The 10,114-nt window shown below is 52.8% G+C and overlaps 4 protein-coding genes across 4 annotated transcripts; 2 read left to right on the forward strand and 2 right to left on the reverse strand.

Annotated features, from left to right (window-relative positions):
* Nucleotides 1-1,778: 1,778 nt before the first annotated feature.
* Nucleotides 1,779-2,486, forward strand: SAPIO_CDS3881 (H(+)-transporting two-sector ATPase; the record flags this gene model as incomplete). Its single annotated transcript, XM_016786568.1, has 3 exons — nucleotides 1,779-1,890; nucleotides 2,060-2,388; nucleotides 2,481-2,486. 3 exons carry the CDS (start codon nucleotides 1,779-1,781, stop codon nucleotides 2,484-2,486), a joined length of 447 nt encoding a protein of 148 aa, XP_016643911.1.
* A 526-nt stretch (nucleotides 2,487-3,012) lies between these two features.
* SAPIO_CDS3882 (uncharacterized protein) lies at nucleotides 3,013-4,600 on the reverse strand (the record flags this gene model as incomplete). The annotated part of the gene is made up of 2 exons (XM_016786569.1): nucleotides 3,013-4,075; nucleotides 4,140-4,600. 2 exons carry the CDS (start codon nucleotides 4,598-4,600, stop codon nucleotides 3,013-3,015), a joined length of 1,524 nt encoding a protein of 507 aa, XP_016643912.1.
* A 1,034-nt stretch (nucleotides 4,601-5,634) lies between these two features.
* SAPIO_CDS3883 (Rint-1 family protein) lies at nucleotides 5,635-8,210 on the forward strand (the record flags this gene model as incomplete). The annotated part of the gene is made up of 4 exons (XM_016786570.1): nucleotides 5,635-7,251; nucleotides 7,308-7,599; nucleotides 7,674-7,720; nucleotides 7,785-8,210. 4 exons carry the CDS (start codon nucleotides 5,635-5,637, stop codon nucleotides 8,208-8,210), a joined length of 2,382 nt encoding a protein of 793 aa, XP_016643913.1.
* A 301-nt stretch (nucleotides 8,211-8,511) lies between these two features.
* On the reverse strand, nucleotides 8,512-9,519 carry SAPIO_CDS3884 (Carrier protein YMC1, mitochondrial; the record flags this gene model as incomplete). Its single annotated transcript, XM_016786571.1, has 2 exons — nucleotides 8,512-9,320; nucleotides 9,420-9,519. The coding sequence occupies 2 exons, from the start codon at nucleotides 9,517-9,519 to the stop codon at nucleotides 8,512-8,514; spliced, it is 909 nt and encodes a 302-aa protein (XP_016643914.1).
* Nucleotides 9,520-10,114: the final 595 nt, after the last annotated feature.

The following is a 10,114-nucleotide window of genomic DNA, read 5'->3' on the forward strand; positions in this document are numbered from 1 at the left end:
GCGCCGCTATCTGACCCACTAGTCATTTCTCGGCGAGCAATCAATTCCCAGCAAGCCAAGGGCCGTGTCTCTGCCGTCATAATGCTGGCTGGGAAACCCAGTTACGGACTAGGTCCTGCCTTCATCCGGCCTGCCGCCGAGCCTCATCTGAGATCCACACCCACTGGACACACCCCTGTCGACCAGGGAAAGTAAAAAAAGAAAAAAAGAAGTGAAAAGAAAAATTCGGTAGCATAGGCAAGTGCGGAAGTACCTTGTACCTCGCACAACACGAAGCGAGGCCTGCGATACCGCCCGCTTGGGAGGGCACAAGGTAGCAACTGCCTAGATGACTTCACGGCTGCAGTGTAGGATTCGAAGTACCGAGGTACTTTGTCTCGCTTGTTTCGCTTCTCATCTGCTGCTGCCACACACAGCAGAACAGCACAACAGTACATATCCAGCACGACATGATAAACTCAAGCTTGCAAAGACACTCTAATCCTTCATTGGCTCGAACTCGAGATTTCTGCTCGCAGTTGACTCAGCGTCGAGAAACTGAAAAAGAGAACCCAAAGTTAAAATTGGAATGAAAAGAGGCACAATGATGGGAGAGGGAAAATCGAGCATAAATCGATACATAAATAAAATGAAATTTGTTTTAAGGAAAAATGGACAGACAAACGAAAGGGAGAAGAGCAAAAAGGGAAGGAAAAAATTTCTCGGGTATCGTCGCAAGAACCGGCGGGCCTAGGTACCGTCTTGCCGAGCAACACGCGGAGAGGTACTTCGGTTGAACCGCTGTCTCTGATTGCGAACCCTTGCACTCAACTGTCCCAATCAGGAATTATTTCAGTAAAGCTCTGTCGTTCACGCAGGACCATCGACTTGGTTCGGTTTGTTTCCCATGCAGTGCAGCAAACGCCATGCTTGTATACCTCGTACATATCCCCTTTCCCCTGTCTGCTGAAAAACAAAAGAGAAGCTGGAAGCCTCCGTTTGTCCTCGTCGAGCTCACTTGCTCAAGCTCGGAGTGGTGTTCACGAACACTCTCGCGGAGCTAACAGCTTCGTACTTCGTAAGGGGGCGAGTCGTGTACCAATAACCGCACCCCCTTTCGCCCGTTACTGTGGCCGAGGGAACTCAATCCGTCCCATGGCTGAGTGGGGGTCACAAACTTTTTCCCAACACACACGCCCACTACCCCTACACACCCCCCTTGCTTCTTGTCCTCACTTTATCTTGGCACCTGTTCCTGATGAGGCTCAACAGCATGCTTAGTGCACCTCTCAACCTTCGTCCGAGATGGCCCGACGACTCTCGGGGGGGCCTTGTCCTCCTATCACCGGCTTTGGAAGCTTGTCGGTGGACCCGCTTGCCTCTGGGATCCTCTCCAGGCCAAACATGTACCTGTTGAAATTGAGTGAAATGAGTGAAATTGAGACGCCGAGAGTTATCCTGTCCCAGTTGAGCAGCGTTTGAAGAACTTCTCCAAATCTTCGAAAATACCGTGAATAGATTCCTGAGGCACCGCCGTAGGGGAGAGGGAACCGCCGGCAAGGGAAAAAATTTTCCCCATTCCATGCGCTCCACACTTCCAAGACGTCTTGGTTGACCTTGCGTCTCTTTCCTCTTTCCTCTCCTCTTCTTTTCTCCCTTTATCACTTCCTTCTTCCTGTCATCTTCTTTACCCTTTCCCACCACTCCTTAATCCACTCTTGTGTGTGCGTGTGTGTTGCGAGCTTGTATCATCCTTTCTCTCTTGTAGATTATCCCATCAACCCCAAATCTCCTTCAAGATGTCTTCCGCCCGCTTCGCCTCTAGGCTCATGGCCTCTGCCTCGACCAAGGTCGCCAGGCCCGTTGCCCGCACCCAGCTCGCTTCCGCCGCCTCGAAGCGCACCATCTCTGGTAAGCAAACTTCTCCCTGACCTTCTCCAGCTCGATAGATCAGCCATTGGCCATCAATTGGCCTCCAATTGGGGGTTTTCGAACGGAATCGAAGCGAATTGAGTTCCGGAAGAGCTTGGACGAGAAATTTTTTTGCTCACGCGCGATATTTTCTGCAACACCATAACAGGCCTCAACAGCCCCTTCCAGGCTGCCAAGCGCCAGCAGATCAACGTCGCCGCCCGCCAGGCCTTCGCCAACGCCGGTGCCCGCCGCGCCTACTCCTCTGAGATCGCCCAGGCCATGGTTGAGGTCTCCAGGAACCTCGGTATGGGCTCTGCCGCCATTGGTCTGACTGGTGCCGGTATCGGTATCGGTCTCGTCTTCGCCTCCCTCATCAGCGGTGTTGCCCGCAACCCTGCTCTCCGTGGCCAGCTCTTCTCGTACGCCATTCTCGGTTTCGCCTTCGTCGAGGCCATTGGTCTTTTCGATCTCATGGTTGCCCTCATGGCCAAGTTCGTAAGTGTTTTCCCGCTCCGGGTTCCGGGGAAGAATTTGTTACCGAGGTTGTGGGTACCACCGAGAGCTCCGGCTAACAAGCTTCACCTCAGACTTAAACGCTTAATTGCGCCGAAAACAAAAAAGTCTCCTGTGGATGGGGGAATTGAACATAGCATCCGCGCGAGGATATATCAACCTCAACATAACACTGCCACCACTTGGAGTATGGATTTCTTTAGACGGGTCAAGGTGACCTACCCTTGCATTGTTAAACAAAAAAGGCACATCATGTATTTCTATAATTAGAAGAATCCATGATAGAGGACAGACGCGAAGAATAGAGAGGTGTGTGAGGGCGGTCTCTCTCGATCACTTTTACTTATCCTTTTCCCACTGGGGGCTTGTGTTTTCAACCCTCTGACAATATACACGGATTCCTTTGTCTTGTGAAAAAGAGGTGAGCTCCTCAGATTGATTGGAAACCATGACTGCTGTTTCATTATAGTGAGAAAGAAGATTGCAACAAACCATCCTATCGAGGGCGCAGGACTGTTCCTTCCGTCGATCGACCGGCAACTGATGGGCGATAGCGGAAAATTTCGGCACGAAGTGAAAAACACTGTTGTCTCGACTCGGACGTTCCTACTTTTCTTCTTGCCCGTCTGCCAGGTCCTCGGGTTCCGCAATCAGGAGCGGCGGAAAGTCTTCCGGACATTGCCCATTCCTGTAAAGCCACAGCCGACTGAGATCCTTTACTCTGACCACCTTGCCATCCTGCAGTTTCATTCTAGTATCATCGTGAACATCGACTTCATCGAGAACACTGCCGCTGCCGAACCCGTCGTCTCCGAGCCAGCTGATCGAAAATGCCTCTCTTGCATTCTTCGATGCGTCGCCCTCCAGCCCCAACTGCACGATGCTGTCCATAAATTCGCTCGACTCAGCCGCACCGACAAACTCCCCCGTTTTCGAGTCCTTCTCGAGTGGAAACATTCCATCAAGGTAATGTTGGCAAAGCTGGTGCCCGCCACGTTTCGACGACCGAATAAACAGACGCCCTATGAATCTCGGGACAGTGGCCGATGCCAAAGAAGACGTTGCGAAGTGCAAGATACCCCATAGCGCCACAAAGTCGGTTACATGAGCATAATGCTCGATATGGGCAATGGCGCGGTCATGAGCTGCCGACTGGGTCTGGATCGATGTCATTGAGTTGCGCTTGCTCTGAGGTTGTGGGCTACTTGAGAAATCCTCTCCTGTCGGGCTGCTGACTGGGGAAGATTGCGTGATGGTGGTCGTCATCGTTTCGACAGCAGAGTCCGGGTCTAGCTTCGCAAGCTGCTGGGAAACAAGGTGCCGGTGGGGGTTATTAAAGTGGTTGGCTGCATTCCCAAACGTGTATATCTCGAGCTTGGAAAGAAGGTCCTGAGGTAACTCTTGGAGGATCCAGTCCACCACCATACCGCCTTCGATGCCTCCCTGCGAGTGGAGGATGAGGACGACCTTGGACAGCTTAGGATCGTACAACTTCTCTTTCACGACCCGATAACACACCCGAGTGTCGTACGTGGCGTATCCCAAATTACGTTGAACGAGACATTCGACTACGTCGAATAGGATACCCCAAGTCCTATTATGGATTCCCAGGACAGGACGCTTGAAGGTGAGCGCCAGCCGATTGAGGTTATTCTTGAGCCAGTGTTCCCTAATTAACTCGTTAGCCATAAGCTAGATCCAAGGTCCGCAGCACGATGACACCGTTAACTCACCCGACCGATACACCGTTGACGAATATCCACTGCTCATGGGCATGCTCAGGCAGAGCCGGCGCATATTTTTCATCCGATGTATACGTTATATCTCCCTTCCCGTTCAGGAGAGAGCAAATGGCACCGTTCACAGCGAAGAAGGTGCTGATCGCGACTATCGAAATCCATACAGGCAGGAATAGAGCGAGTGGTAGGGAGAGAATGAAGCCGGCCTGGAGGACAAACAAGATACTGTGGATGAAGAGGCACCAGATGTTCCGAGGCGTCGGCGAAAGCTCGCTCAAATGACCCGAATCATATGGTCGGAGAGGCGCGACCACCCACGGGAAAGCTGGGAGATAGCGGAAAAAATTGTAGACGTCCCAGGCGAGTAGCTTCCAGGGCTGGTCGGTGTAGGCGTAGTTCACGACGGTGCTCCCACCTACCTGGGAGCCGATGAATATGGGGCTCTGGGTGTCCATGCTTGCGTCTGCAGCTTGTTGGTTAACTCCCACCGTTGTATGTCCAGAGAGATCAATAGAAGATGGATAAGAATGGAGAGGGGTATTAATAGAGGTAGATAAACAACCAAATTAAATGTTGAGGATAATAATAATACCTTCAAGTCTGTTGCATTTGACCCTTCCCGACTGGGCGAGACACGATGAACACCATTGTCCCAGAAAAGAAGCACAAACCTTGCGCCTTTTCACTATCAATGGATGACAGGCAGCCATCGGAGAACAAGGCGTGCGGCCATTCCGAGAGTTTATTGTCCAAGGAACACTGAACTCAATTCCTCTCACTACTGACCACAGCCCGGCGCTCCGCCACAGTAGCCGGTTTCTGGAATGTCATCCCAACAGACGAATTGGCGGACGAGATTTGGTACACACACGTCCTGAACCCAAGACGTGATCCAGCCATATCACCTAAATCGAATAGGAGCGCATGTGATGCAGCCATCACAGGGAACAGAGACACAAGGGCCTGATCCAGTGATCAGCGATATTGTCTCACACCCTCATCTCTGTGAGTCTTACGCCAAGACAGCGGATTCCGGCGTACTGTGAGAAGGGCCAATGGAGCAAAGTGGCGGCGATGGCCATGATGGTTTGGTGGCAGTCTCTACCGCTAATTTCAATTGAGCGTTCAATTGAACAATCGGCCAAGTTGAGCTTGAAAAGAAATGGGTAAAGCGCGATTTTGGCTGGGGAAGAGCTTAAGCTCAAACTAGTTGGGGTGAGCTCGGTCAACGGCAGTCGCGTTTTGCGGGGTAAAATGCCGCACCATTGATCATTCCATTGACGATGCTATTATGCGAATAGGCGATCCTCTTCTTTATCGAGTATATTCCTTAACCTTGCCATTTCTTCAATCCGATTTCCCCCCCCCCCCCCAAAGTACAGTCCTTTGTACCTCTTGAGTGACGTGTTGAATGAAGCATTGATGTTAAATCGAGAAGACCCTCTCCCCGATTTACAGAAACCACGGGCGACCGTGCCACTAATTCGAGATGTCCAACGCACTCGACTCCTTCCAGCACGTCCACGATGGGCCCCTGGACCTCCGGGTTGAGGATTACCTCGACGACAAGCTCCAGTCCACAACCGACCTCGACACCCTCGATGAGCTTCTTGCCAAGGTAGAGCTCCAGCAGAGCCAACTACAATCCCAGCTCGACAACGCCACGAAAGAACTCGAAGATGCCAAACGCACGGCCAGCGAGCGCCAGGACTCGCTCTCCTCGCAGATCCAAGAGTTTCAAGACCTCCAACACAGCATCGACGCGCGTCTAAAAATTGCCACGGCCTCTGACGCCCCGAGCGAAGCCATCACACGCTTGCAGGTCCCCATGAAGAAACTCCGAGCCGTGAAGATTGCCCAGAAATACCTCGAGCTTCTCCAGGATGTCGACCATCTACGCGCCGAGGCTCGGTCCCACTTGCCTGAAAGCCCCAAGGCTGCTCTCGAGCCGTACACGAAGCTGAGGAAGCTCGCCATCCGACTCCGGGAGCTCCAGGAACCTGCCGACTATGCGGCGGTGCACCTGGTCACCCACGTTACGGTCGTTACCGACATGCTTTGGGACGAGATGAAGAAGACTATGTCGAAGGAAATGGATGCTGTCCTGCAGGCTCGCGGGTGGCCGAATAGGATCGACCCTGCTCATGCCGAGATGGATGAGGAGTGGTTAATCTGCTTCGACAAGCTCTTGGATCTGCAGCTTCCGGAGTTGCTTTACACGGACTCTGTTATTTCGCTTTTACCGTTCGACGTCATGTGCCGCATCTTCATCTCCGAGTTCCGCTTCCACTTCCTTAGCGACAAACCCACAAGCAATCCTCAAAGCATCAACACTCACTGCTTCCCTTGGCTCTTCGCGCTCCTCCACAAATGGGAGGATTTCTTTAGGGACAACCTCGGACCCTCTCTCGCAGCTAAGTTCCGTGACACGCCGGCTGCGGACCGTATGGTCTACGTCGACCCCGTTTGCGCCTTTATCACATCTATGCTGCCGGTCATGCGAGAGAAGGTGAAGGCGACGATGCAAGAAGCTGTCCGCAGTCCAACTTTCCTGAGCAGCTTGATGGGCCAGGTGATGGATTTTGACGACACGATACGGTCCACCTTCAATTACGACGGCGGCGAACCTCACGGCTGGGGTGGCCTTACTTCCGAAATACTGGACGAGTGGTTTGAGCCCTGGTTCCAAGCAGAGAAGCAATTTGCCCTCGAGAGGTTCCGCGCCATCATGGACTCGCCGGACGCGAGGAACATCGACTATAACTACGGAGGTCTCGGCAAGACGAAGCCAACATACGGTGCCACGCGAGTTACCGACCTACTAAGATCAGTAACAGCACAGTACCGACGAGCGCCCAAGTTCAAACATAAGCTGCGGTTCTTGATTGGTATTCAATTAGATGTTTTGGACGAGTACCATGATCGTCTACGGGGCTCACTCGAGGCTTACGGAGCGATCAATTCTGCAGTGGGCAGGACGCTTCACGGTGTCACCAAGGACCAGTTGGCAGCTCTTGAGGGCACCGGCCAGTTTGAGACGCTATGCAAGGTGTTTGGTAGTTCCGACCACATTGTCGCGACCCTCACAGATTGGAGTAATGAAGAGGTTTGTAGCGCCTTTGTGACGCTTCTAATCTCATCTGATACTAACTATTTGTCCAGTTCTTCGTCAGCCTCTGGGACCAGCTACAGTCCAGATCCAAGGGCTCGGAGGAGCAGCGCGTATTCTCGGGAGAGATTAGCTATCAAGAGGCGAAAGACAGGACGTCAACCTCTATGGGCTCCAACACCGACGATGGAGGCTTATTCGACGAGACCATTGCTGCGTACGCGTTAAGGCGTAAGACTGCGCGAGACTTCCTCGAGGCGGCACTAGTTGAGTCGCACAATAAGGCTTTCCGCCCGTACCTCAGCCGGACACACTGGACGCCGGCGTCCGAGGATCTTACAATCGGTGAGTTTCTTCATCAAGCTAGTCACCAGTCTTTCTCTTTATAATGGTCTTATGTGCTAATGGTCGCTCTGTAGATCCTAGCCAGCTTGCCATCACGGCCCAACTAGACGAGCCGCTACAGGTAGGGATCCCCCTTCTCTAGGTTCCTTTCCATCCTGCTCTTTTTATACTAACGGAGCTTTTAGATTCTCAAACGTAATCTAAACTTCCTCGTCCGGGCCTTAGGTACAGCCCCCCTCCGCCGCGTCTGGCGCCACGCCCTCGAAAAGCTCCAAGACGCCCTCTGGTCAGACATCGTCACGAGACAGAACTTTACCGCCCTCGGCGCCGCGCAGTTTACCCGCGACCTCGAAGCCATCTGTGTCCTAGTCGAGAAGGCCATCCCCGGAAGTTCGGCATCGCTCGGAACTGTTCTGGAGGGCGCCAAGCTGCTCCGACTTCCTGTCGTAGTGGCTGAGGAAGGAGCAGGATTGAGCTTGAAGGAGGCGAGCGATAGGGTGTTTACGGATAATACCGAGGCTAAGAAGGTGTTGGAGGAGCTTGATATTGAGATTTTGACGCCGGCGAATGCTCGGCATATCTTGCAAAGGCGGGTAGAGAATATTGAGTAAAGCTGCGCTTCTATGGATATCTAGATATCCGAGGTGTGAGCTGAAGAGTTGGATAGATAAAACCATAGCCAGATTTCATTGCATAGAAGGTATCCGGGTATTATTCATAGATATGTACAAGACATGCTAAACTCCGGTTGCAGTATCAAGTTGACCCATCTGCACTTCCTCACTCTCCAATGTTCGACAATCATGACTCTAAAACCGCTTGAAATGTTGAAATTTCCCAGTGAACAACCAAACCTCTAAGAAAAAAATGAAAAAGAAAAGCCGAAGAAAAAGTATATATTTCCCTCATCCTCTAGTTGATCGCCCTCATCGTCATCTCAACAACAGCAAAAGTCCCCGCACTCACAGGCATAGCCCTCAACAGCGTCGGCCCAATCCCCTTCCAAAACCCCCTCACCCCCTCCGCCCTCCACGTCTTCGCAAAGCAATCCCTCATAGTACTATACTTCCTCGCTTCGCCGAAACCATCCGTCTGCATCTTGCTCTTGATCACGTCGAAGGGGTAGCTACCCAACCAGAGGACCTCGCCGGCAAGACCGCCGTAGAACGCAACGCGGTAACTGGGGACGTCTTTCCTGTCGATGGCGTTGCGTCGAGCGTCGGCGTTCATGAGGTACTCGAAGGTGAGGAACCAGAAACCGTAGGCGAAGGCCTCGCGCCAGATCGTCACGGCCTCCCCGCGGTAGATACCCCTCAACGCACCCTCATGAGCACCGAGCTTCTTCACGCAGTCGAGAGGGCCCGAGTACAGGCGCGCGGCGCCATGTGGCTGCGTCTGCAGCCTAATACGCACATGCTCAATGGGTCCCGAGAGCACAGAGTTAGCGACGCCGGCGAAGGCACCCGCGGCGAAGTACTGCGAGTAAGAGAGGGCGGAGGGGGAGCCGGCTGCGGCGTTGCGCTGCTCAAGCCATCGACGGGCCTGGTGGAAGGCGCCGAATTGGATGGACACGCAGGCGCCGATGCCGAGGAGGGGCGTGAGAGTTCCCTTGTAGAAGGCGAGGGCGCCCTCGTTCTTCCAGATTGAGGTGGCTGCTGAGAAGGCTGAGGGGTACTGGTTGGAGGTCTGGAGACGGACCTTGACGATGTCAAAGGGTTGGCCTGGATGAGTCAGTTTAGTCGTTGCTCGTGAAGCGTATCTGTGTGGATACATCAAATATATATCAAATATATTCTATGTATAAAAGGGGAAGTGCCTACCGATGAGGACTTGAGCTACGCCTCCAACAGCGCCGGCAAAGAGATCCTTTGCCGTCTGGAGAGCAGTGTGCTCGGGATCTGCGACAGCGACTTCGGTCATTTTTTTTTTTCCTTCCTTGTTGGAACCGGTACCCCTCCTGGGTTGCAGAGACCAGGCCGTGAACGGGAGCGGGGTCGGCCGAGAGATGAGTCTGGAGTGAGACCCTTGGAGATGTACGGTTGGGTGAGTGAATTATATAGAGTGAGATGTAAATAGAATCAAGAAGGGAAATAAGAATATTATCAAGTGTGGTGGTGTATGTAAATTACTGGACACTGGGTGCGGTAGAGAGTCCCGGCAGTGATAGGGTCTAGTCCAATGTCGGTGTGCTGGCCGAAGCCGTCTGGGAATTAATGGACACAGCGACTCCGATTGCGTGCGCGGCAAGCGAATGAACTAATTGCTAATCATCCATTGATGCATTATACCGCCTACCGCGGTAAATATCTGTATCTACGCCGCATGTCGTAATCCGGCATGCAACTTCGGAGATCCATCAATCACGTGCAGCCGAGCCTAGGTGGATACTGGTGTTGGCTGCTTATACCCCGCTAAGGACCAAGACATCCAATTCAGGGTCGAGTGGCGCAATGGTAGCGCGTTGCTTTCCGGTTCTAATCGCCAGGAAGTTGGCAAAGGTTCTGGGTTCGAGTCC

Source organism: Scedosporium apiospermum (genome assembly GCF_000732125.1).
Source record: "Scedosporium apiospermum strain IHEM 14462 chromosome Unknown SEQ_SAPIO_0089, whole genome shotgun sequence".
NCBI lineage: Eukaryota > Fungi > Ascomycota > Sordariomycetes > Microascales > Microascaceae > Scedosporium > Scedosporium apiospermum.